The 24,866-nt window shown below is 37.1% G+C and overlaps 1 protein-coding gene across 3 annotated transcripts in view; it reads left to right on the plus strand.

Annotated features, from left to right (window-relative positions):
- DACH2 (dachshund family transcription factor 2) overlaps positions 1-24,866 on the plus strand; it is a 303,611-nt gene that overhangs the window by 148,085 nt on the left and 130,660 nt on the right. For all 3 annotated transcript variants that reach the window (XM_063346550.1, XM_063346551.1, XM_063346549.1), the window contains exon 2: positions 6,701-6,816. In XM_063346550.1, coding sequence (XP_063202620.1) covers positions 6,701-6,816 — 116 coding nt within the window. The remainder of the gene's footprint in view (positions 1-6,700; positions 6,817-24,866) is intronic.

The raw sequence follows: 24,866 nt of genomic DNA on the forward strand, positions 1-24,866 counted from the left end.
ACCCTGGAGAATTGAGTGGGAGGAGTTTGTTTTGGAGTGTCAGAGCTTTTCTCCACAATTTCCTTCTGTCTGCTGCAGTGAGAAGGGAGCGCACTGAGCCCATGGAAGATGAGCTGTGGCTCTCCTTGTGCCTGTGTGGGCACTGTTTTATGAGAGTTGCCATAGGGACCAGGTTCTAGTTATCAGCTCAAACAACTTCATGTATGATTAATGTTAATTGCCCATTTTGCATGGATGACTTTTTTCCTCCTGCTGAATTGCCTCTTGTTGCCTTTGATGTGGCTGGTGATCCAATGTCCTGCAATGGTTAGACAAGTGATCAGTTTGCCAGTGCTGAGAGGAGACAGAATCAGGTTGCTGCGAGGTCAGAGTTTGCTTCTCTTCTTAAACACTGAAAGGTCAAGTAGAGTTTAACTACCATTGGCATCTTTGAAATGTTGTAATAAATGCCAAAGCAAGGAGATTATTTTATATCCGTGCTGCAACTAAAAATCTTAGGATAATAAAAGGAAATAATTTTAACTCAGATTATCAGGATGTTACGTTTTTTGGTAAAAGCTTCAAAGAGTACCTTTCACAATCACTAGGAAATATTTCATGATCTTTGAGGAGAGCAAAATTTTATTTTGCGGTTCCTGTTCCAGTTTCAGGAAAGGAACTAAGATTAATTTTTTTTTGTGGTTGGGTTTTTTTTTTGTTGGTTGTTTTTTTGTTTTTTACTTCTGAGTACTTGCACCAGTTACTGGCTCTGTCATCAGAGCAATTTATCCAGTATGTCATATAGTACTTCTGTGTTTCTCCTTATAGCCTAATAAAATATGTGGGTATTGAAGAAATCTGTAATAGATATCAGAGCTTCCTAAATCACAAGTCTAGCATATTTTTATACCAAATGGCTCATGCCTTGTGGAATCAATAATTAATTTATTAACTGGATATCTTTTGAAAAAACAAAATCAGCAGTCCTTGCTAGACTTGTCTACTGCCAATTCATAAACAGTTGATGACAAAAATGAAAAGTGTAGAAGTAAAATTCAAATCTTAACGATCAAAGTATTGGGTACCTCATCTATCACAACTTGGAATAAATATATCACAGAACGTATCATATTTCATTGACACTGCAAGACATAATGCTTTCCCTTGTTATCTAGCTAACTGCCAAGTCTACAAAGTTTATAGGCTGCTAAGATAATGTGCTGGTGGTAATCCACTTCAGTTGCAGAAATATGAAGTACTGTTGAAATATATTTCTACTTGGTTTGTTCTTTGCTCTCAAGAGGATAGGATGCTATTTCAGTTCCTCTAAAGGAGACCAGAGAATGAAAAGCAAAGCATCAGGATAAATTATGCTAAATGGTGGACTAGACCCCAGAGGAAATCATGCTTCTGTGGTACAGTATTCCTCCATTTATCTTACAAATGTTATATCTAATGTTAATTTTGTAAAGGGAAAACATTCAAAGATTCACCTGATCCTTTTAATAATAGTTTTAGTGTTATAGTGTTATGTGTCAAACTCATACCATCCTAACTTACTTTTCTGGTTTTGACAGACCATTCATACAGAAAATATTTTGGACTACTAATACACAACATTTTATTTCAGAAAACACAAATAACCTAGTAATTAAACTCCAAAACTTAACAAATAATTGCCAGCAAGCAATTACCATTCAATTAAAGAGTAATTACATGGTTATTTGTGCCCTGTAAAATAAAGCATTACTGAAATCAGTAACGCAATCAATATTTTAGCAGAAACAGGATGCTGCAGTGATGGACCTTTCAACCTGTGCTGATTAAATTGTCATCCAAATAACAGTTTCCTAGTTAAATCACCACATGTTTATTTGTCTTGATTAATATGCAAATTCACTTCTGATTCTAGTAAGTCTCCTATATTTAAAAGCACAAAAGTAGAGCACTATCATACATCAAAAATGATGTGCTGTATATTTGTACTGATTAATTACATTTTACAAAGTGTTGGTGAATTTGTGGATTTTATGAAATATAGTTGTCTGTAATGAGTGTAAAATAGAGTTATAAAAGATGAAGCTGATCAGTAATTTTAACAAAATCACAAAAATAGTCTTATTCTATGTTTTGATTCAAATTAAAAATCCTTGGGATGTCTAGGGAATATATAAAACTTTGAGAGGAAAAAATAATAAAATTAGCTCTCAACAGGAGTGGAAAATAAAGGAAAAACAGACATTAATGAACCATTTCTCAACATTTTATTATATAAATTTTAACTGTCGAATATACTGCTTAAAATGTAATTTAGTCTCTGACAAATTTAGTTCCAAACAAAATGCAAAAATGAACAATATTCAGATTAGTTCATTTTTCTCTTTCAGTTAGTGTTTTTTTTTGAGGGGGTGAGGTGGAGATGATGGCAACAATGACTGTATAACCACAGTGCTAAACGCAGGTAAAAAACCAAAACCTCCAGTCATCTTCGCTTTCAGCTGATGACCCAAGGGCTTTCTGGTTTTGGTTTTGAAAGATAATAATAGAATTTTAATCAGTATAGTCTTTGAACTGAGCAATTTATTTGCATTTATTTAGTAAAAAGAATAAGATTGCTAAATTTGTTAATGAGAAACAGTGTTGTACTTCTGTTTCAGTCTCCATGGTCTTCACTTGTGGCCATAACTCTTGTACTTTAAAATGTTTTTAAGATGTATCTATAAATTAGCAGTTTCTAACTTAAGTAACATCGAATTTAGAATTGAGTAGTTTTCCATTCACAAAGGCCTATTGATGGCAAACATAAGGTTTATGTAGATTAGAATCTCAAAGAAACACATTTTAAATTGTTTGAAGCTGATTGTTCCTGTTTATGCTTCCTTTGTTATCAATGAGGAAAAGATTTTTCTAGACTCTTTGAATATATAACTTTATTTTAAAAAGAGAGACGGGTGACAAAAGATTAGGAGAAATAATATTAAATAAAGTTAATATTTATATGCTAATACTATTAGCATTTATATGCTAATACTTACATAATTACAAATGATGTCTTACTCTCCCCAAACGATAATTCCACTTGCCTTAAGATTTCTGTTCAAGGCACGTATTAGAAATTTTCTCTGAATCGTGAAGGCTAAATAGGTTTTAAATAGTAAATGTGAAATTTGTCAAAATTTTAGACTTCATAAAATGATAGAGACCATACTAGGTACTAGGAGTGTTGAGATAGACCGGTGAGATTTCATGGCTTGCTGGTGCCAGCCCCAGCCCTGACAGCAGTATATTCACAACATAAAGTAAATACCATAAAAATTTTGAATCTACTAATGTTATTGTTTCCTTTGTGTATATATTATTAAAAAATAAGATTTAGAGCCAACATTTCTGTCCTGTCTCTATAAAATTTCTGGTTTCATGTTTAAACAAAAGTGATGGAAAATTTGTTTCTGGCCAAAACGGGACTGGAAGTGTTTTGATTCAGATGTGCTAAGGAGGTGCTTTCTATAGGTTCTGGGGTCCTCCCAAGGAAAAGACCTTGCTTCATGATAGGTCACGTGTTCTCTGGTCATCTCCAGGCAATCTACTGGAAGTGGGAGGTATCTGCTGCAGGCTCGGCAGTATTGTATCGGGGTGCTGGGTGTCTCTTCACTTCATTTCCTTAGTTCAGGACCAGACATAGAGCATTAAAGGTGTTCACCTGTAAACTAGAGAACACAGTGTTAAAGACCCAAATGGTTCTTTTGCAGGTGTTGTATGAGTGACAGTCAGTCAGCTCTAAGTAGTATCCAGCCTCGAGTTTTTCATTTAAAAGCTAATATTAAATTAGAGACAAAGGACTTGGATTTTATTTGACCAGAATCAGCTGGGAACAACCCTGTTATTATGGCTACGGCTCTGTAAGTAAGACCAGAATCTGGCCCCTAGTAGTTACTGCTTTATAGTAATATTCACTAAAAGGGTGTGAGTAGGTTAGAAGTATGTTTTCTTTTTTTTTTTTTTTATTTTTTTTTTTTTTTATTTATTCAGAGTCTATCAAACCCTTTCCCCAAAAGGACCACAATCGCAAAGATACCAAAACCCCGAGAAAACAGTGCTGTGTTTTCCCAGTGGTGCTTGCCTTACTTGTGTAAGTGGGCAGGATATAAATGCGATCAGTGGGACTCTGAAAGGGGCCCAAGTAAGTTTTGGTGTGAACTTCTCTTTCATCATTGCCTAAAACTTTTTTTTTTTTTTAAACCCTGGGCATCCTGTACAGTACATAATCACAGATTGGAGGGGTTTCACTTCTGCTTGTAGTATATGCTGGAAAACACCTTAAGATCTGATGTGGTAAACTTGTGGGCTACGAGTTGTCTGCTCAGAGTCAACAGAGTCATCAACAGAAACTGTTCTCTGTGCAAAAACTGCATAATCAGGAGTGAAAAATCCATTGTCTCCCCTCTTCTTCCTCTGAAAACCCACATCATAAATAAAATGTCTCTTCATAGAATCTTTTAAAACAGTTTGTTTAATTTCTAAAATGTTTTTCTTAGATTAATATCAATATATGGAGTTCCGTGCAAAAGATTTGTTAGTATTTCAGCTTAAGAAAGAAAGTTTTGTAGTTTTGTCGATTGAGCTCTTCTGCTGGAGAAATCTGCTAATTTTAGCTGTTTTGAAATTTTTTTCACAGACAGTAAGTGCCAACTAAGCACTTACACATGCATGTGTATAAGTACAGGCTTCTGTAAATCAAAAGAGCAATGATTCTTTTTTTGTTTAAAACCACCACACACCAGCCTCTGTTAGACAATATTCTTGTGCAGTGGATGATTTCAGCAGGTGATTTTTAATAGAGAATGCATGTGTGTATCTGACTTCCTGTGAAACTCGAATACTCTTATTTTAGGTTTACTTTATGGTAGCCTAGTGAGTCTGGGATCTTGTAGTAGGCTTTACTATGTAGCCATCATAGTATGATAAACAACTTAAAGCATAAAAAAGAAAAATGGAAAAAGTACTGAATAAAATGAAATACAAAATGGACAAACCCGAAGCTAAAAAAGAGGGGGGAATAGTTTTATAGAGATAAAATAATAAACCAAAAAAATGATTTTGTGCTACTTTGATGTACAGTAAAACAAAATAACACGAGCACGCTGTGAAAAATTAACAGGTTAATGGTGCCTCTGTGTAGTGTTGCTGGAAGCTGTCTTCATTTAAACACAGAGTTTGCCTTACATTGATGAAGGACTTTGCCACTGTAAGTTGATGGAGTGAAGTTTAACTTAAATTTCTTTGTGAACTAGAAGTCATTTTGGCAATGCTTTCTATTCCAACCTCATTCATTATTGCAGCTTAGTTATTTTACACAATGTTTCACTATATTTTATCAAAAGCACTGTTATTTAACAGAGGAAAATTTATTTTGACCAAATCGAAGCAGCAATACTTTTCCAAGCATGAGGAGGTTGCATTTTTATTAGCTGGCATGGGGAATAGTTGATTCAAGTGGTTTTTTGGTCTGTAAATATCTGTATTATGATGGCAGCTGTGTAGGATGATTTCATGTACGCATAGTGATGTCAGGGGTAAATGCAGTAGTTAAAAACAATAATTAAATGTAACAGGTCTATAAACAGACCTTTAACATTTTGGATTAAAAACTGCAATCGAAATTCGTAAGCTACTCAAGGGACAGTGAGATTTCTGACGGGTTGGGCTAGCATTCTTGGTTTAACCGGTCTGTGGTAATTAAAACACCAGTCAGTCCATAAAGATTAGTCAGTGTTGGAAAAGCTCGGTGTTAAAATTATTGTTGCATCTTCAGAAGTAAGCAATTATCTGCTGTGATTCAGAAGGTAAGGCTTAAGAATATGTTGCATTCAAGGTTTCAACTTCTTATCTTAAGGCAGCACAACTGTTAGTTTTCTGTGGTGCAGGTGTGTGACATAGACTTTGGTGCAGTTACTGCCGAGACCCCTCTCCACTAGCCACCTGTAAGGTCATGGAAGCCCTGGATAATGGAAGAGCTTGACTACTGTATGGGTAGTAAAGTACATGTAGGATGTGCCTTCTGCAAAGCAGCCTGGTCAGCCAGGTTGAGATGCCTGGTCAGCCCTGAGCTGGTTCATAGCGGTGGCTGCAAGCAGCATGGCTGTATTCATCCAGCACAGGGTCTGAGCTAATAAATTCTGATGCACCCAATCTGAACAGCTGTGGAGTCCCTCTAGTTGTTGCATCGTTCATCCACAACCCCTGTAAACCATGGCTTGTGAGGCGAGTAATGCATCGAGTTGCATTTTCAAGACTTTACACATGAATTACACATTCACGGGAATTTCTTGAGCTCAATTTTGCAGGCAGGAATATTAAGAAAAAGATATTATATAGTGAAGTAGTGGTACAATAGGGCTAGAAATATGGATTGCTTTCTTTCTGGTCTTGTGCTGCAGATTAAAAAAAAACCTCTTAGCTTTCTAGTAATTTATGTAACTATAAACTCATGATTGTGCTAACTATAGGTGCTGTTTGACAGTTTATTGTTCGTTTATTTGAAACCTGTACAATTCTTGTATGTGTAATCAACTTATTTTTCTTTTTTCCTAGGCAAGAGAATTTCTGATATATTTATGTATATCACTGATGGTTCCTATATTTTATACAAATCAATACCATGTGTAGTAAGCAAATATTTCACAAAGAAAATGCGTTTTCATTTATCCTCTTATTTCATCAGCTCACGACCAGGAAGACCCCCCAAGCGTTCACTAGGAGTTGCGATACAAGAAAACGCACGTCTTCTGCCCCATGGAGTTCCAGGCCTCTTATCACCAGGACTTATCTCTCCGACAGGTAATAAAATCCATCAGATGATCAGCCTCATCTCTTCGTACTGCACAGCAGTTAAAATAAACTAATATTGATCTAACTGCCTTGTCCTTCAGGGCTTTTTCAAGCTTTACCAGAGGTTACGTTATTGGATTTTTTGAGTGTTCATGAAAACTCTGTTTTGTTGCTGCAGTGACTGAAATCTAATGTATTTGTAATTTAGTTCTTTATTAATTGTAATTTCCTTACAGGAAGTTCCATTAAATGTGTTATTTTAGTTAAAGGTAAAAAAAAAAAACTGAGAAAATGAACTATTGTCTCAGAGCCCTGTAGCATGCATTTCTTCCTTTCAAATGCATGTGTATTTTAGTTCTCATGGGATATGAACAGCGTGGCTAATGCGTATTGTATTGTAACATCATTAATATATGCTGGGAAGATAGAGAAATGCTTGTAGGAATTATAAAAGAAACACTTGAAAAGCAGATAAGTCCGCGTTGCCACAGTGGATTGGACTTCAATAATCTGCATTCAGTATCATAGTATGAAAAAACTAGCATGAAAAAATGTGAGATTATAAACAAGCCCTAAACATAATTCAATGCATAGTATTTCATTTCACTTCATTAATTTATTAATAGAGTTTAAATTAAATCTTGACTTATTCTGATGAGTGTTTTAATTTTTTATTAATTGCTGTGTGCTAAAGGTAAGTTTATTTTTGTAATAAAGCTATATTAAGAGACTATATTCATAAAAGTAATTGTTTAACTGTTCAACAGGCTTAGCAGTTTTAGGTTTACTGTCAAAGTCTAGTCTAAATATATTGTATCCCCATAAATTTAGTGAAGTGTTTAGCAGAATATAAAGTCATAGAACATCTTACAGGAAAAGCAGAATTAAAAAAAATTACTGATAGGAGTATAGTCACTTCTGTCTTGATCTTGCAGATTACTCTGCTTGCAGAACCTGTTGAGCTGCAACTGTGTGCCTCAGTGGTTCTCAGTGTTCAGGGGAGTAACAAAGCTGAGATCTTTAATTTCTCCTACAACTCCAAATGTCATGAGGACTTCACAGTGAACCAGTAACCTTTATCACTGTGGCAGTGCGAATGAACGTTCTTAAGCAATAGTCACAGAAACCTTAACTCAAGGAGTTAATAAAATATGAAAGCATTTTGCTAGAGCCAGGTGCCACAGTTGAGCTAGTGCAACTTCATGTGCTGTTCACGTACGTAGTAGGGATCAAGACCTGGGTCTTCATTCTTATTAGCAGTTTATAAATGAGGGGTTTTTTAGTTATCTCTGTCACGTTCTCAGCTCAGGAATTTCATGGATTTGGTGGTGTTTATGTTATTACCAATAGACAGGAAAGCACAAGAGCCACCTTGCATTGATTAATGTCTTGTCAGAAATCCAGAATATTCCATATTGCTTTGCCGCCCTTTGTGTGTTTGCAAATAGGATGTCAAATTATGCAGACTGCTATATTGCTTTATATTAGGAAATATTTTAGGATGCAGTGTGCTGAGTTTGCCCAGTAAAATAGTATCATAGACATACGCTGTGTGTCTCAGATATTTTGATTATCAGAGTTTGAGTAAAAAAAAATTAAGTTGAATTTCTAGACTGTTGTAAGTTGTTTGGAGTCTGAAGTGATGAGTGGTATACACCCCACTTTATCTAACATGTGGAGGGTTGCATGAGAAGATGGGCCCTGGGGGACTGTCTTTCACCTGAGGCTGGCCGCTTTCGTGACCTTGGGAGCTGCCTATGAAAACTTCTGCATGACCAAGCACCAAAAGTCACAGACAGTGTGCCTCAAGCAGCTGAAAGGGAGTTTTGCAAGCATCTTGTAGGCGGGAGAAAATGCCTGTTTCCAGAGCATCGCAGCGTTGTTGAGTGCCCTGGACAAGACGGGTCCCCACAAACGAAGCAGCCCTGCCGCCACCCCGCAGCAGGGCAGCTTCGTACTGGTTGCCTCTGCAGGCTTGTCACTCAGGAATCAGAGCTCCTGAAGTTTTCGAGTTGTTTTATCTTGTTCGTAAAGAAAGAACAGTGTAAAAGTTGGGGGAATTGCTGAGTAAGGAAAGGTGCCAAAAGAGCCACTTGTAAACTCAATGGGGAGTTGGGCTGTTGTAAACTTGATGGAGCATCCGGGATATGAAGCCTCCATTAGCTTTATTTATACCTGTTTACACTTAATTACTGACTGCTTTGCTCTGGTTGCCTTCAACACTTTTGCAATTGGATTCTTTCCTTTTGGCTGAACTAAGAACAAAATGTGTTTTAACAGTTCTCACAGAAGAGAGTTTTTTCTTCCAGACTTCCAAGTGCTGGATAATAGACTGGGATAAAAGTTGCAAGGGTATTAACCAGTTGTCTACTGGCTAAGTTTTAATTTGGTTATTTGTGTTCTCACCTGCATATAATTTGCTTTGGCTCTGACAGTTTTGGCCCACAGAATTTGTATGTAAAATTGAATCTGTTTCCTGTACCTTGCTGCCCCCAGCTCAGTGACCTGCCAGCTTGGCGGAGACTTTCTGCAGGGAGCACTGTCTGCTCCCAGGCGGTGTTTCAGGTGGCTGTGAGAGGGGAGCAGGACCTGGGATGGGGCCGAGACTCGGGAGAGTTCGCAGCACGGTAGGGCTGGATCCATCCCTTCAAGTAGAGCGGATGCTGATATGGAGGCAAGAACAACTCTTTCGTCTTGGTGACTTCTTTGGTTACCTGCTGCCTCTAACTGCAGTCTAATTGCCCATAGCATTTCTTTTGAGTGTCTTCTAGTCCACTTCTTGATAATCTCTCTGTCTGATTTTGCCCATTCTTCCGACAGTACAGATATGCAGGTGGTTATGTTAATCTGCCTACATTGTTCTAAAAAAAATAAAATATCACACTCACTCTTCTTATGCGGCTACCTCATTTTCTAATGTGTCCAACTTAGCATCTGAGTTGTTTTCTTCTTCAGATAAGCTCATTTTAGTAACAGACTCCACATCAGCAAATGCAGCCCGATTAATCCATCCATTGCATTTTTCAGTTTTATCTCCTCTTTCAGTCTTCTGTCAAGTTAAAGTGAAGGAGTTTGTGTCCAGGCTTGCTGTTGGTTAGATGGATAGGTCTCAAGAAGTTGCTGTTCTGGCTGCAGACCTCACAGGTCTGTCTGTAGAGGGTATTACAGAGTGATGATTAGTAACTTCCTGCAGACTTGAGTGAGCCATCTGTGTTTCCACTCCTTGAAATGTGCTGTTATTTTCATCACCCATTTGGTTTGTGTCAGCTCAGTTTACGTGGTCATTTTCACATAATAAACAGGTAGTTAAATTAGGAATACTGCATTTCCCAGTGCAGAGTGTAATTTTTTTACCTCTTGGCAAACTGGACTGCAGCTACTCTTACACGTAAGTAATTTGTGAAGGAACCGTAAGTGAAGCCTTGACTTTTAAAAATATTTGTAGGTACCTTCCACATTTGGGGAATGGGAACATATGAGAGTTATGATGAGACTGGACCAGCAGGGTGGTTAAAACTGCTGTGACTGAGAAAGATGAGGTGGTGTGTCTGGGATGCATGCCACCGGGAAGGGCTTGTGTAAACAGCACAATAACCATGCCCAAACTTCATCCTTCAAGAGCTGATATTTAAGTACTGTCCATTTCACGTTAACTTACAAGAAAGTGTTTTTCTTCTTGTGTTCCTGTAAGAAATGTGGAAATCAGCGTAGTGCCCTTGCCTGCTGTGAGGGGAAAGGAAAAGTCTTGTATGTCACAGAGGGATGGTCATCAAAGGCTCGGTTCTTCAAACAATGCAGTGTGATGAAGTGACATTAACAAGAAAAAGGCTTTATCTCCTATTAATGTACAAGTCTTTGTCATCAGTGTATCTTAACAAGGCAGTTGGGACTTATTTATGGAATAGATTTTCAAGGCAGTTTTAGGGTCTGAACCAGTAGTGTGCTGTGTGGAGAGAAGCTGCAATACATTACATGATTTAAGCCAGTAGTTCAGAAAACTGTTGATATGGAATGAAGCTGAAAGAATAGTGTGTCTTTTGATAGTTAACCATGTCAGCTTCAATCCTCCTACCTTTCATTTAGGTCATCCCTAAAAAAGGTTAGAAAACCATTATAGGAAGTCTTCATTGCAGTTTTTCTCTATTCAATTTGTAGAATGGCTAGTATTTCAATAAAACCTTTTTGGAGCTGCTCCATCTTGTTTTCAAGGTATTGGAGAAGGTGTCTTATGAAGAAAATCATCCTGCCACTAGAACTTTGTTAGATCGTGGTACAGGGCACAAACCTGCTTTCTGGGACAATTTTTTTTTTCAAGTGGTAGGATGGACATCTCTCTGACTGCATGTGTGCTGGGAATCCCGTAGCTGAATCTGATGGGGTAGCACCTTCTAGCAGAAGGTCTGGTGAGACTGGGTGCCAGGAAGATGGATGCAAGCCTGTTTAAAACATTTGTGTTGCCATTTTATAGTTCTGTGATTTAGTGTCTGGAGCTGTGGGCAGTCTGGTAGGCCTGATACGGTGTGCGTTGGCAGGGTATGCACAGTATAGGTCAGCGCAGATTGCAATGAGGACGTAGGGCTGAGGGCTGCTAAGTGCTCAGTGTGGGAGATGACAGGAAGCCTGGCTGATGGACAATTGTGTGTTAGAAAAGGAAAACGAGGAATTTTCAAATGGATACTTGACTTTGGTGGCCTTTGCTGGATGGGAGGCAGGAGGATTCAGAATTTCAGAGGTTCGGCAGAGGTTCACCCCCAGTTGATTGTTTCCCTACCAGGTAAAACTTTGTGCTGTGTACTGTGTGGAGTGACAGTGGCTGGTGCTGCCACCAGCAGGCAGGATGGCCGAGGCCCTCCCTGGTGTTAATACCTCCTGATTAAATCCACTGCTAGCACCTATCATCAAGTCTCTCCTGTTTTCTTACACTGGTCCGCCCAGGTGACAGAAGCAAACCACTTGTGTTTCCAAATACATAAGATAAACTGCTATTTTCACTATCAGCTAAATTAGTTCCACTCCCTTGAAGTGATCCTTTTTTATTTCATTATCAGACAGTTAAAATAGTCACTGTCTCATCATCTGTTCGTCTAGAGTTTTTAAGAATGGAATAATTAAAATACTTACCTGTTTGAACAGATATGAATACTTTATTATAGTTTTGCCTTATAGTTAAGAGATGCTGCTGTGAACTGAGTAGTTCAATGTAAATAATATTTTGGTGAAATTAATATTATAATAGCTATACCAAGTCACATCATTGTAGGACTCAAATAAATAGAGTAGCTCACAGGACTACGGTAACTTCATGGATTACTTCAATTCAGCAGTGATAGCAGCAGCCACTTAGTCTTTCTGTGGAAAAGAGAGTATAAACCAGTATTTGCTGCAGTCTTTAGGTACTTTAATTTGGTATATCCTTTTTAGAAAAATAAATGAGACTAGAGGCTTTCAAGGTTTTTGGTATGCAGTTGCTGCTTATCAAGGTGGGCACACAGTCAGCCAGCATAGCTCTGCTGATGTGCAGAGCTGCTGGTGGGAACTCCCTGGTGCCATCAACCCCATGGATCATCATCTTATTTCCATCGGAGACTGCTGCTACTCCAGTGCCCGCCAACCTCTCCAGCTGAGGAACTGTAAGATGTGCTCAGGGTCAGAAGAGCAGAGCCATAGGAGCAGCAAGGACATTCTCTTGCGGAGGGGTGCAGTGGGGCTGGAGGCAGCAAATGTGCTCCACGTGTAGCGTTGGTGCAGGGACTGGGATTGCCAAAACCAGGCTCTAAAGGTTTTCCTCTCTGTGTTGTAAAGCCTGCTTCCAAGAAAGAGCTGTTATTTGAAGAATAAGCATTCACTCAGGGTCACTTTACAGAACATCTTTTGACTGATTTCACCTCTTAGGGTGTTTGATGTAGGGCCACTGTGGCTGGCAGCTGCTGGCAGGAGTCCTGAAGCCTCCGAGAGCAGCAGATGATTGTAACGTTAAGGGAACCCTTCCCTTTCTCAGCACACTTAACTGAACATTTTTGTATGTTTACATTCTATTTTTGTGGCTCATTTCACTGTTTATGATTACCCTTTTTTTTTTCCAGTTGTCATAGATGTCATTTTAAAGTTCCATTTATAATGAGAAACATATGCATGACTTTGTCATTGTTGGCATTACCTGGCTTGGTAGAAATTATTATTTTTAATCAAAGGCAAACATACTGATTAAGGATGCCACAACACTCCTCTGCCTATGGGGAACGTTAACAGTTTATAAATTGTTCTTGGTGACAATTCGGTAGTGAATTACTTTGATATATATGGCTAATAAATTAATATGATTAAGTTAATGAGTAGTACAAGTGTTGCCAAACTCCAATCGTCAGGCTTTTAATGCTGCTCCACATTTGCAGCTCTAGCTTCCCCCTGTGGTGAGAGGATCAGTGCTACCTACGCACTGTCATTGTGATAAATGGCATATCCCACAGTGCCCTGCACTCCATCTGGTGTGTCCCCCAAATGAGAAATATTTTATACAAATCACACACTCAGAAGCTCAAAGGACTGTAGAAAGATCTATTTTTTCAAACAATAATAAAAATGCATACATCTCTTTAGCAACTCTTCATTTTTACTGTCATAATGAATGCATATAGCTTTGGGAAATGAAAGCTCATGTGAGTAACATAGGAAAGTTATCCACTAAACAGTAAAGCTGACAAATAAGTTACATGCTCAGTCTTTATTTTATCATGAAATGTTCTTAGATAAAAAATGGTGTTAGAACATCTATTTAACTGGATTTTAAAATTAAAGACCATGTATGCCGCATGATTGAGTACCACCCCATCTCATGCCAGCAAATTTCTGTGCTGAAGGGAGTATGAATTTGAGTGAATGAGGAATGCAGGATCATATCATTACTCTTTAAAATACAGCCATTCAGTAGAGTTCTGATAATCTAAAACCTATACTTGGTGACTGTGAGTCACTCGCTTCCTCTCTTTCCTTCTTTCTTTTAATATTATCTTTCTTTAGGGATCCATTTTTAGTGTCTGCTTTATCTGGGTGGGACATTATATTTTTGACAAATGAATAGTTAAAGCTGTTGAGAATGTATGGAATGGTTAACCTTGTTGTAAATTTAATTTACACATAGCCTCGGCTGCTAAATATTGTCTGAGAAGGGTGAAACTCAATAATATACTTCCATTTTTAAGCATTTGTACAATTTTTTTAAAAAAATGATCCTGCTGAGTTTCTACATCTTTTGAGGTGACAAAGTTCAACTGAAGTGGTCACACTGAGAGAATTAAGACTGCATTGTCTTGACACTTTGGGCAGATCTGCGCTGAATTTATCTTGATTTGCAGATGGAAGGGAACCATTAGAAAAAGTTGGCCCAAGTATCACAGAGTTAATAAAATGAGGAAGTTTTCCCGTCTGATTTTATAATCTGTGACATTCTTTCCTACCAGGTTTTCTGTTAGCCTGATGTCTGAAGGCATTGAGGTCTATGATGATCATAATTCCTGTCTGCTTTTCTCTGTTGCATCTTTAACCGACTATGAAACTGTTTTGGCTTTTTAAAGTCATCATTAAGAAACATCTTAAAGTCATCTTAAAGTACTGAGAGGTGTGAAACATTTATCTTCAACACTCTCTGTTTTCTGGAGGACTGTTTTGGCAATAACAGCATAACGTTACTGTAATTGAATAGTTCTTGTTAGGTTTTATTTTCCTTTACAGTAGCATAATTAAGTTGAACAATTAGTTAAGAGCCTGAAATGTTTTCCATTTGGTACCTTTAAGCAGTGTCACAACAAGTATATTTAAATGCCTTAAGAATGTTTGTGTAAGAATTCCAGACTGGCTGCATATAGTACAGTCTTGCATTTTAATATAGGAAGCTGTGTTTTGGATTCACTGAAGTTTTATTGTCATTGAAGAATTTTTACATTCACGCCAATGGAGAATGGCTTATTGATTTAGCTGGTTACAAGGCTCATCAAATGCACTGTAGGATGATGATCTTCTGGTAAGCAAATCGAGGATCTTCAGATTCTGGACTGTTACCTTGGGTGACATAAGGCCTGTTCATGAGTCTCTGTTTTAAAAGAAGCATATTTTATGCTAAAACCAGAAATTGGAATATTATGGCATACAGCACCAGAGACAAGGAGTGTACATCCTCACTGATGCTTCTACTCTGCTTTAGATTTATCCAGCAGTATTTCAGAAGACCGGTTAAGCTCAAAATACCTGCACACACTTAAATTTTTATTCCTATGACTTTGAGAGGTAATGTTCTATAACAGTTTAAATAGATATAATTGTAACTGGCTAATACATCTGTGGTTGCAGAAAAATGTTGATCCATCGTCTGTTTGCAATGCTAAAATTTACAGCATTTACATAAATAATATTATCTTAAAATGCAGCATTCAGATCTATATTAGATTTGAGTAGCGTGGTTTCCTGAAGGAACACTTCGTAAGGATGTATTTTGGCAAAATTCTTGGTATAACAACACTGCTACAAATTGTTCAGAAAAAATAGAGAATAAATTTCACTGGATTAAAAAGTGTGTACTATACTTAAATCCATGTATTTCCACAGTTACAGTTTTGGTCAGGTATTAAGTGCTTTTAATGGAATTTAACAGCTGTTGTGCTTCAGTCCTTGTCATACAGACCTGTAGAGTGAAATATGCAAGTGAAATACGTAAGTATGTTTTTAAGATTAGGCAAACAAATAACCCCATTGATTTGGATTGGATTACTTAGTAGCAAAACACTTGTTTAAGCAAACTACTATAGTGTTTTGCAGAGGGGAGAGCTTGGTACGCTGAAAGCAAGAGGGCAGATATGTTCAAACTAGGCAAAGAATGCTGTGTGTGATCAGGAAGGGACAATTTGAGTTTAGGTAAAGTAGTGAAAAACTGCCCTGGTAATCTGTGAGAGAAGATTTTGTCATATTTTTTATTCATATGCAGAAAATTGGGAGAAGCAAGTTTAGCAATGAAGGCTACCTCTCTGTCCTTTCTGGAGAAGCTGCTTGTATAGCTGATCTCCCAAGGAGCAGACCTTTGCTATGTAGAAAGTACAGCAGCTGTAGTTGGTGTTTCCTCCTGCACAAAAAGAATGTGCTCTTCTTTTGCCCCTTCCCCAGTAATAAAACATGATGCCAAGCGCTGGCAACAAATTAGGATTCATGATGAAAAGGAAGCATATCTTACTGAGCATATTGAAGAGGTGCACGTTTTTATTTTGAAGCTAGCATAACTAAAATAGATTTCATTGTCTGATCATTCTCATTAAGTGACTGGGACCATATTAAGATTTCACTGGAAATGTATTTATATAGTATAAAATATTTTATCACAGTCAACATTAATTGGTGTAAAGAAAAACGAGCCGACTTAATGAGTATAGTATACGCCATCCTTTTGCTGAAGAGAGAGACCTCTTCAGTTTGCAGAGAGGCATGCTGATAGCAACTGGCATTGCTGCTACTGCATTGTACCTATTTTAAAGATAAATGTAGGATCACATGTCTGGAGAATTCAGTCTAGAAACTGAATTCATCCTGAAAATCCTTTGCAAAGAAAAATAATTCCTAGAGCTACCAATCTCCTGTGACTTGAATATGAAAAGCTTTATTTCAGAAAGAGAAGCATTTTATATAATACATGCCTGAATGTAAATGACAGACATTTTATTAGGAAAGGAGAGCCTTTATTAAAATATAACGATCTACATTGTTTTTATGTAATCTAATGAATTACAGTAAAAGCCTGAGAAATGAGCTGGAAAAGGTAGAGTACTCTCCCATGAAAGCGAGCTATGATAACCTTTTTGTAATTCTTTAACATGTTGAAAGAGTATTTCTACACAGATTTATTAAATTAAGCAAGGTCACCTTTTCATTTTATTAACAGATTTAGTTTGCCAGATCATGGACTTTGATTCTGGAAAATGTGGATGAATCATGCAGAAACATATGTCAAGTAGAAAATTGGTTATAAAATGTTAAATCATTTTGATACACATCATATCTTTGTTTTTACCATTGCACAATTGTAAAAAAAAATAAAATGCTTAATTACTGTTTTTCACATTTGCATATTGATTGGATGTGCTTAATAATAATGATATTTCTAAGTGGATTATCTCTCCTGACGGGGCACTCTCATTATTACAATCTAATATTTGCATAAAGGGAAGAAAATATTCTTTTCAATAGTAATACAAAATTCTGTTCTTTTGACATGCAGTATACAATCATCACTCTGAAAGGTTAGCTATAAATAATAACCAGTGAAACTGGTCATATGCTTAAAGATGAGCACATATATTGCATTTATCTGTCTGCCCCCAGTTCGGCAAAGCAGGAATAAAACTGACATCATGTCATGCAAGTTATTCATACACATTCCCAAATCTCTGCATGTATATTACAGTCTTTTTATATAATATATGTACGAGTAGGGAAATTGTATTTAAAGCATGTTACATTTATTTAACACAAAATCTTACTGTAATTTTTTCTAAAGAATTTCATAGTAATTTCTAATTAAGACAGAAAATGTCATTTATATTTCCAGTCTCTTGCAATTAGTTTTTTTTCTGCATTTGCATCTGTCACCTCTTTTGTCTAACTAAAAGTAACGCACCAGAACTGATAGAACATTCCATCAGTAGCTCCAAACTTTATGTAAATAAAGGGGTTAATGGAATAGATTATTGTAATATTGCATATATGGCCTCAAATGAAAATACACTAATGTACAGATGTAGCTAACTCTCACTATCGTTAACAGCTCAGTAATTCTGCACACATATGCAGAAAACACTGTTCTTGCTACTCACGGCACGCAGGCGCGGTGCAGCAGCGTGCAGTTGACTTGGCCCTGGCAATCGCAGAGCAGGTGACTTGATTACACTGAAATCAGGCAGAAAATGTCCTCTTCTGGCCACTCGAGTGAATCAGTCAAATTATCGAGTGGCAAAACTAATTCTATGCCTTGGGCCATCAGAGCTGCCACTTCCTATACGTCAAGCCTTCACTTGGTGTGAAATTGTTTTTTATTTTATTCTCTTTCATTTATTATGCTTATTTCAGCTAATCCACTTAAGTGAATGTGAATTACTCAGTATACTAAAGCTGTTTCAGATGTGTAGCTTTCTCATGCTTTAGTGGTGAAATATGAGGACTGCTCTCCTTCCAGGGGACTCCAGACTGCTAAGACCAGAACAGTTAAAACAGTATTTCAGTTTTCCAGATGAGAACTTGAATGAGGAGAATAGTTTGAATATGATTTCAACTACCTAAAAGTGCATATGGTTGAGCTTTCTTTTAAAAGCAGATATAATTCAGATGGGTCACATTTTTAAGAACTAGAAAAATATCTGCAATGAGTTGTAGGCTATTAGGTACCAGTTAATTTGAAAGAGTTTGATGGAACAAATATTCCCGTGGAAAGCACTGAATGTTGTTTTCAATATTAAAAAATTGCCTTAAATTCTGGCAGAAACAAAGATGAGATCTGCTTAAAGCACTCATACAGGTGATATACCGTAGGCAATACTTGGGTATGTAATTCTGTCCAAATGGCAATCCTTCATTTGACTGTGCCCTCTGGTACACAGCATTAACATTTTCCAGTAAAAGGAGCAAAACATATGGAGTCTTTCATTTCAAGCGAAGAAAAACCAAAAAGAATAATGAGAATAAAAAGTAAAATGCCTGTGGTGATGGGCAAGGGATGTTACTCTGCTGCAGCAGAGTGTATCAGAATAGGAGAACAAAAGTAGCCAGAAGGCACCTCCCATAGGCATCTAAATATAGGTTTCCTATATGTATAAGTTCAAAAATATGTAGATATACATGTCTCATACACTAAAACAAATAAGCACGATTCAGGAGAAACCAGATATATTGTTTTAACTGATATTCACACAGTGCTTTGAGCTGACATGCATCTTGGGCAGACGAGGGGACTTGAAGGCTGGAAGGAAGTAAACAGAGCCTCAAAAGTTAAAAGGATCATACTGTGATTAAGACGGATGCATTGCTGACAATGTCAGAGCAACAGCTGCTAAATCTAGGAGGCACTTGAAAGAGTCTCTCTATTTTGTTATATATGGAAGTCAATAGGTTATTTGGGCTGAGAATACCCTGTTATTCAAATTCAGCTGACCCAGAAAGCCATGCCATCTTTCAATGGCAATTCAGAGGGCTTTGCCATTTAGATAGTGGTTTTGGTATTTCCCAGTACAAAATTGTTCTGGGTAGTCTTGTATGACATATGGATATATCGATCTCAATTTTTTTTCCCCAAAAATGTATTAGATTAGTCTGTATTAGGCTTCAGAAGGTTATTTTGTGTTTGCAGCTGGGTTAGATTGCTGAAAACTTGTCACCAGAATCCCTTTTTCCAACCTTTTAAACGTCAAGGAAATGTACCATAAATTGTTTTGGCCTTCCTGTTTTGGAAGTCCTTCATTAAAATTTTTAATTACCGATAATATTTCTTCATAGCAGTTTATCAGTCCTATGTATTAGCTAAGCATGAGTAACCTGATCTGGTTGAGAATTTTTGGTCATTGATGGAAAGTTTTCACTGTATATTGTGCATAGGGAAATATCCTGAGAATAGGTTTTTTGCCTGTTGATATGGACATGTCCTTCCCTTTCTGATATGTCTCTCCATTTTTCATTGCATCATATTACTCTGCCTTTCCTCTTTATTTTTTTGCCCTTGACTTTTATGTCTACACTACAATTTGTGTTGACCTTGAGGTTGCCCTCAATTAGCTGATCCATTTCAGTATCATGGCCCACACCAAAATCCTCCACGATGTGCTTCTGATTTGAAAAGCAGAGCCGTCCTAGAAACTGGTCTGTGACCATTTTTCTTTTCCTTTCAAGTTAGTGTTTATTTCCAGGCAATAAAGAGAAGGAGAGATACAAAAGAGATAGAAATCAGAAGCCATAAATCATAGGATTGCTTCTGGTAGGTTTCCTGTGCTCATGCCTGCAGTGTCTGTGCCACCTGCAAAAGTAGAAGGATTAGGAAAGGTTTGTATGAGAGAAATAAATCTTATCCCTGAAAGTTCAACAAACCTCTCAGGATCCAAAGGATGGCTGCCAGGGATCAAGATCAGGAATCTGATGAATAACGGTTAGACAGCAGGTTAGTCTGGCCCCATGTTAGTCTGTACCCTAAGTAGTAGGAGGGTTTTAAGAGTGGCCGGACTGCAGTACAATTGGGGTTCTTTGCTGTTGATGACAGAAGCCCCAAGGCTCTGCTTGTATGTCTCCTCCTCTGGCTACACTTGGCTGCATGCTATGCCCTGGTATGGAAAGCCAGTGTTGGCCAGTCTTCTTTAGCTATCCCCATTCTGTATTGGAATTTGCTCTCTGGACAAAGTTCTGTACTGACAGTAACAAATCTTGCTATCTAATGGCTAGGTGGGGAGTAGTTTTGCCTTGTGAGTAGACAGAGATGAGGGTAGTTTGTGTTATCATAAAAGATATGGTACGATCAAAGGATGACCTTTGGTCTTCTTGGCTACTTTCTGTTCTCTTTTACCTTTCTTCTGTCATTCATCTGGTATTTTTCTGCTTTTCAGATTCTGAACTATGGAGCAGCAATGGTCCGAAAGTGTATTTGTGTAACATCTGTCTAGAACTTCTGTGCTGATACAGTAAAAATGAGATCGAAGTACTTTCCTATGTAGTAAAATAGTGCTTAGTTTTATGATTTGCTACCTGTGTGTTTTTAAAGGTTAAGGTGATGAGCCACTACGTTAATTGAGGAACTATGGTAGTGAGCTAGTTTTTTCTGTTGTCCTGTTTTCCAGCTCAAGAAGATCATATTGGTCTTTAAAAGAATGGGTGAACTGTGACATCTAATGTTATCACTCACGTGTCACGTGTATTTTTGCTAGATGACAGGCAGTAATATAACTCCAATACTTGTATCTTCTGCATCATCAAGATTCTGTTTTTATACATCTCCTTGAAGTAACAAATGGAAATTCTGCAATGGATTTTGTGGGATGTCATTCAGTTGGAATTGGAAGGACAGTTGTATGATTTTTCACAAATATCAGCTAAGGGGCTATAAGCATCTCTTTTAAAACGTTCTCAAGAAACAATACATTGTTTCAGCCACATCTTAATTTTTTCATTTTTTTTTCATCTTTTATGTAGGCTCTATATTTTATTTTATAAAATAAAACAAGTTGCTTTTGGTATGTCTAAAACCAATTATCAAGATTAGATCATTTAAATATACTAGGTTTTGAGCTGTGCTTTTGTAGCAAAATTCCTTCAATGGGAGGTTGAAATAAAATATAAATAACTTCCTCTTAGTTTTTATGTTAAATACCAGGTTAAAAATTAAACTTTTTTCTGAAGTGAAAGATGCATGCAGTGCTGGTTAATCTTGGTTTAACTGTGACTCTGAAGATTCATGAATTAAACTGGTAAGATACAGTAGGTTGATATTGATATTGTCAGTCCAGACTTCTAAGCATGTCAGTAGTCCATGTTTGTCTGTTTCTACGCATTTACAAGAAATGGCATGAGATCTGTGCTAGTCCTAGATCATTTTTTCTCTAGCACTTAGATAGCATTCCCCTGCGTAAATTGAAGTTTTAGTAAAACTGGATTTCTAGTGTCAATATTTGTGATTATGCTTTTACTTTCTGTCTCACTTGGAAAAATGTCAAATTCCAGATTACCTTTGCAGCTAAATAGACTAGATGAGGACATTTCATAAAGACATAACATTTTGCATTATTTCTATTAAGGGGAATTCAGGGACTTGAGGCAACTTTGTTAGGAAAAGTACTTGGGATGACAGTAGTTACTAAGGATATTACAGAGCTGGTCATACCCTGATTTTAGAAGGCTTTCAGTAAAAGCTGTCCTTCCTGAGACATGGGTTGGTGTTTTGCTGGTGGCTAGACATGGACAGAGCGTGGAAGTGGGCTGTGATGGCTGGAGCAAGGACTTGATGCGTGGTCTAATTTGTTAGTTCATGTTGTCTCCTCTTTTATATGACATCCTGTGAGAAGGGGACCCTTCATGTGAAGGTACGCTGCAGTGTCTTATTTTCTATATTTTTTTCATTTTTTGCTGAGAATTTTATTGGCAAGAATTAGCTATGTAATGTATGCATTAATCAGATTAATTTCTGATTTTTCCTTTTGATAGGAATGTCTTGTTTTCTTAATTTGAGGCATTCATTCTGATCTCTGGTGAACAATATTTATAAGCAAAAGGGAATTGAAATACCTTCCCCGGGTTAGTTTTAATTTTGCTTAATGGATGAAGGAGGATGAAAGGCACCCTCGTCCCCAGGGTTCTTTAACATCAGAACTTGAGCCTAATTAAGGGATTGAGATCTTTTTTCATATAAATTGTTTTAAGAACTGATAAATGTTTAAGGTACCTTCTAGATGAAGGTGCATGGCTCCTGGCATGAGAATGGTCTGGGATCATCTCAGGACCTCCTGGTGTTCAGTCCCCATTGTGACATGTTGCTGTATGTTTGGGTTCTGAGTATCAGATGTCTTTCTTCTTGCTTACACTCCTCTAAAATGGTGCCAACAGTTGGATTATACCACGTGGGGAGTGAGGATTAGTTGATCAGTCAATATATATGAAATATTTAGTTGATGGTAAATGTATATAGTACAGTGAGGCTATGATTATTAGTCACGTCTTTAAGAAAATCTTGCACTCAATTTCGAGGTATTCTGCCTCCATAAGAATAGTGAGAGCAGACTTGTACGTTGAAATTGTAGAACGCTACCGTAGATTAATTAAAGTCACAGTCCCTCAACATTTGTATTCTATTTGGGATGTCACTTCCAGTAAGCGTTTTAAAAATGTAGTGGTGCAAATGAAAAAGTTTCAGCAAATATTAAATGTAACAATGAAGACTTTTGTTCCTCATTAAACCATTTCTTGATGTTTCCTGATAGATTTTCATCTAAACACTTGCTAATCCCAGAGCTCTGACAGGCAAGGCCTGCTGAATTAGGCCAACCACTGCTACAAATAGCTACTGCACATGAAACAGTAATCATTGCTTTCCAGTCTATTATTAGATTAACTTCATAGGGATTGCTTTTTTCTCCTGTGAGTTGATGCATAAATGACATGCTTTACCCTCCAATAAATCTAACAGCAGAGTGGCTATGACATGATGTTCATACCCCTTAGTCCCATGACAGATTATTTTTGATTGCTGCAGAAGTTTACAGCAGCTTGAAACCATTAGAATTTAAAGGCATCATTGAAATTTTACAGCGTACCTGACTCAGACACAACAGGGCTAGTACTGAGCTAAGTTTGTGGCGTATTGGCTCCACATTGTGATTACCTGTCACAGGGAGTCTTACTTAGTTATACTGATCCCCAGCTGTCCGTTCAGAGGAGGTAAACAGTCTTCCCAGTCTCTCCTTGGAGAATGTACACTTCTGTGCATAATGTTTCTGTGCTTGAAACTTTCACCAGGAGACAGCTGTAACAGTTGAACACATGTGGAGACCATGTTATGCACACAGTACTTCATATACTTGTATGGATGAATATACTGGAAAACATTTGAACCTTTGTTGCTTGTTAACCTTTTTAAAGATTTTTATATTGCTGATGGTTGCTTTTTTTCCTCCACTTGGCAATAAATAGAAGTTTGTATTGTTAAAGGGTGAAATTCAGTTTTAGTAGCTTATATGTGCTTTTAATAGTCTTCTTTTTTTTCCAGATCTAAGAACTTTGTTTTTTCATGATGAAACCCAGATAAAGTTTGCAAAGCTCAAGACTCTTCAAATCCAAGGTGTTTACGACTATTCGTGTGTCATGTGAATGAATGACTGTATTAGGCTCTGGTTCTAAACTGTGTTTACTTGTTGTTTCGTACAGCTGTCTAAAATTTGCTGCTTTTAGGCGTAAGAATCACAACTATAAAATTCTGTCTAACTTAATTGGAAGATACACATTGATTTCCATTGATTTGTATGTGTGTTTGTACATACCTAAGTAGCATTGTATCAAACGGAGATCTGTAGATTTCCTTAAGTCTCTCAATAGATTTCTATTCTGTGCAGTTCCTAAAAAAAAAAAAAAAAAAAAAAAAAAAATTTAAAACTTTAAGTCTTTTTCATCTAACAGCTTTGGTTTTTTATTCTGGACAATGTGATTGAACCTGCTTGTGTTCTTAACTTCTGTCCTATAATAGGTATGTCAAGCAGATTCAGGTCGATGAATGTGGTATCAAGTAGAGAGTTAATCTTAACACAGATCTACTGTAGTCTGACAGTTTTATATTTGACAAATACTCTTTTTAAGGAACGGCACCATGGAGAATAAAATGCAAAGACAGTATATATGATACCTATTGTTGATAGATAGATATGAAATTCTCCAAAGAAAGCTTTAAGGTATTTGCTCTAATTAAGCTGCCCTTTTTTCTTAAAGAACGGAACAAAACAGATGTTTAATAGTCAACATGGATTGAGTCCCCTAGTAAGTTGTTTTTAGAAATGGGTTCCCAGTTCCACATAACTGTGGTCACAGGCTAGCTTTTTCTGAGTACTCTTTAGCATAACTCTCCTTTTGTGTTTCAGAGAGAAGATAGAACAGGAAGTGACAGACATTTTTTTGTGGAATTTTTAAGGTCTATAGTTTCATATATCAGTGTACTTATAATATAATCTTTTTGGAAATAGGACTGATTTTATTAGGGTAAAATATATATGCCTTGAGAGGAGAATAATTAAAAAAAATATTGAAAAGGCATTTGGAATTTCCAAATGCAAACTTTCACTACAGAACCTCAAGCATTAAAAGCTATGCTCCTTAAGTCAGGGAAGAGAATTGATACTTTCTGTACCCAAGCACGTATTAAATTTAGTCTTATTAGAACATCTTGAAATTTGAATTCAGGTATTTACAGTGCTCTTGATCAGGGTTTGTCTCTTGTCTCTGTGATACAGTTTACTTGCATATTTGAATACCTGAGCTGCCTAACGTAAGTCTAGTTGTGGTTGGTCTGCACA

The sequence above is a fragment of the Chroicocephalus ridibundus genome, chromosome 9, assembly GCF_963924245.1.
Source record: "Chroicocephalus ridibundus chromosome 9, bChrRid1.1, whole genome shotgun sequence".
NCBI lineage: Eukaryota > Metazoa > Chordata > Aves > Charadriiformes > Laridae > Chroicocephalus > Chroicocephalus ridibundus.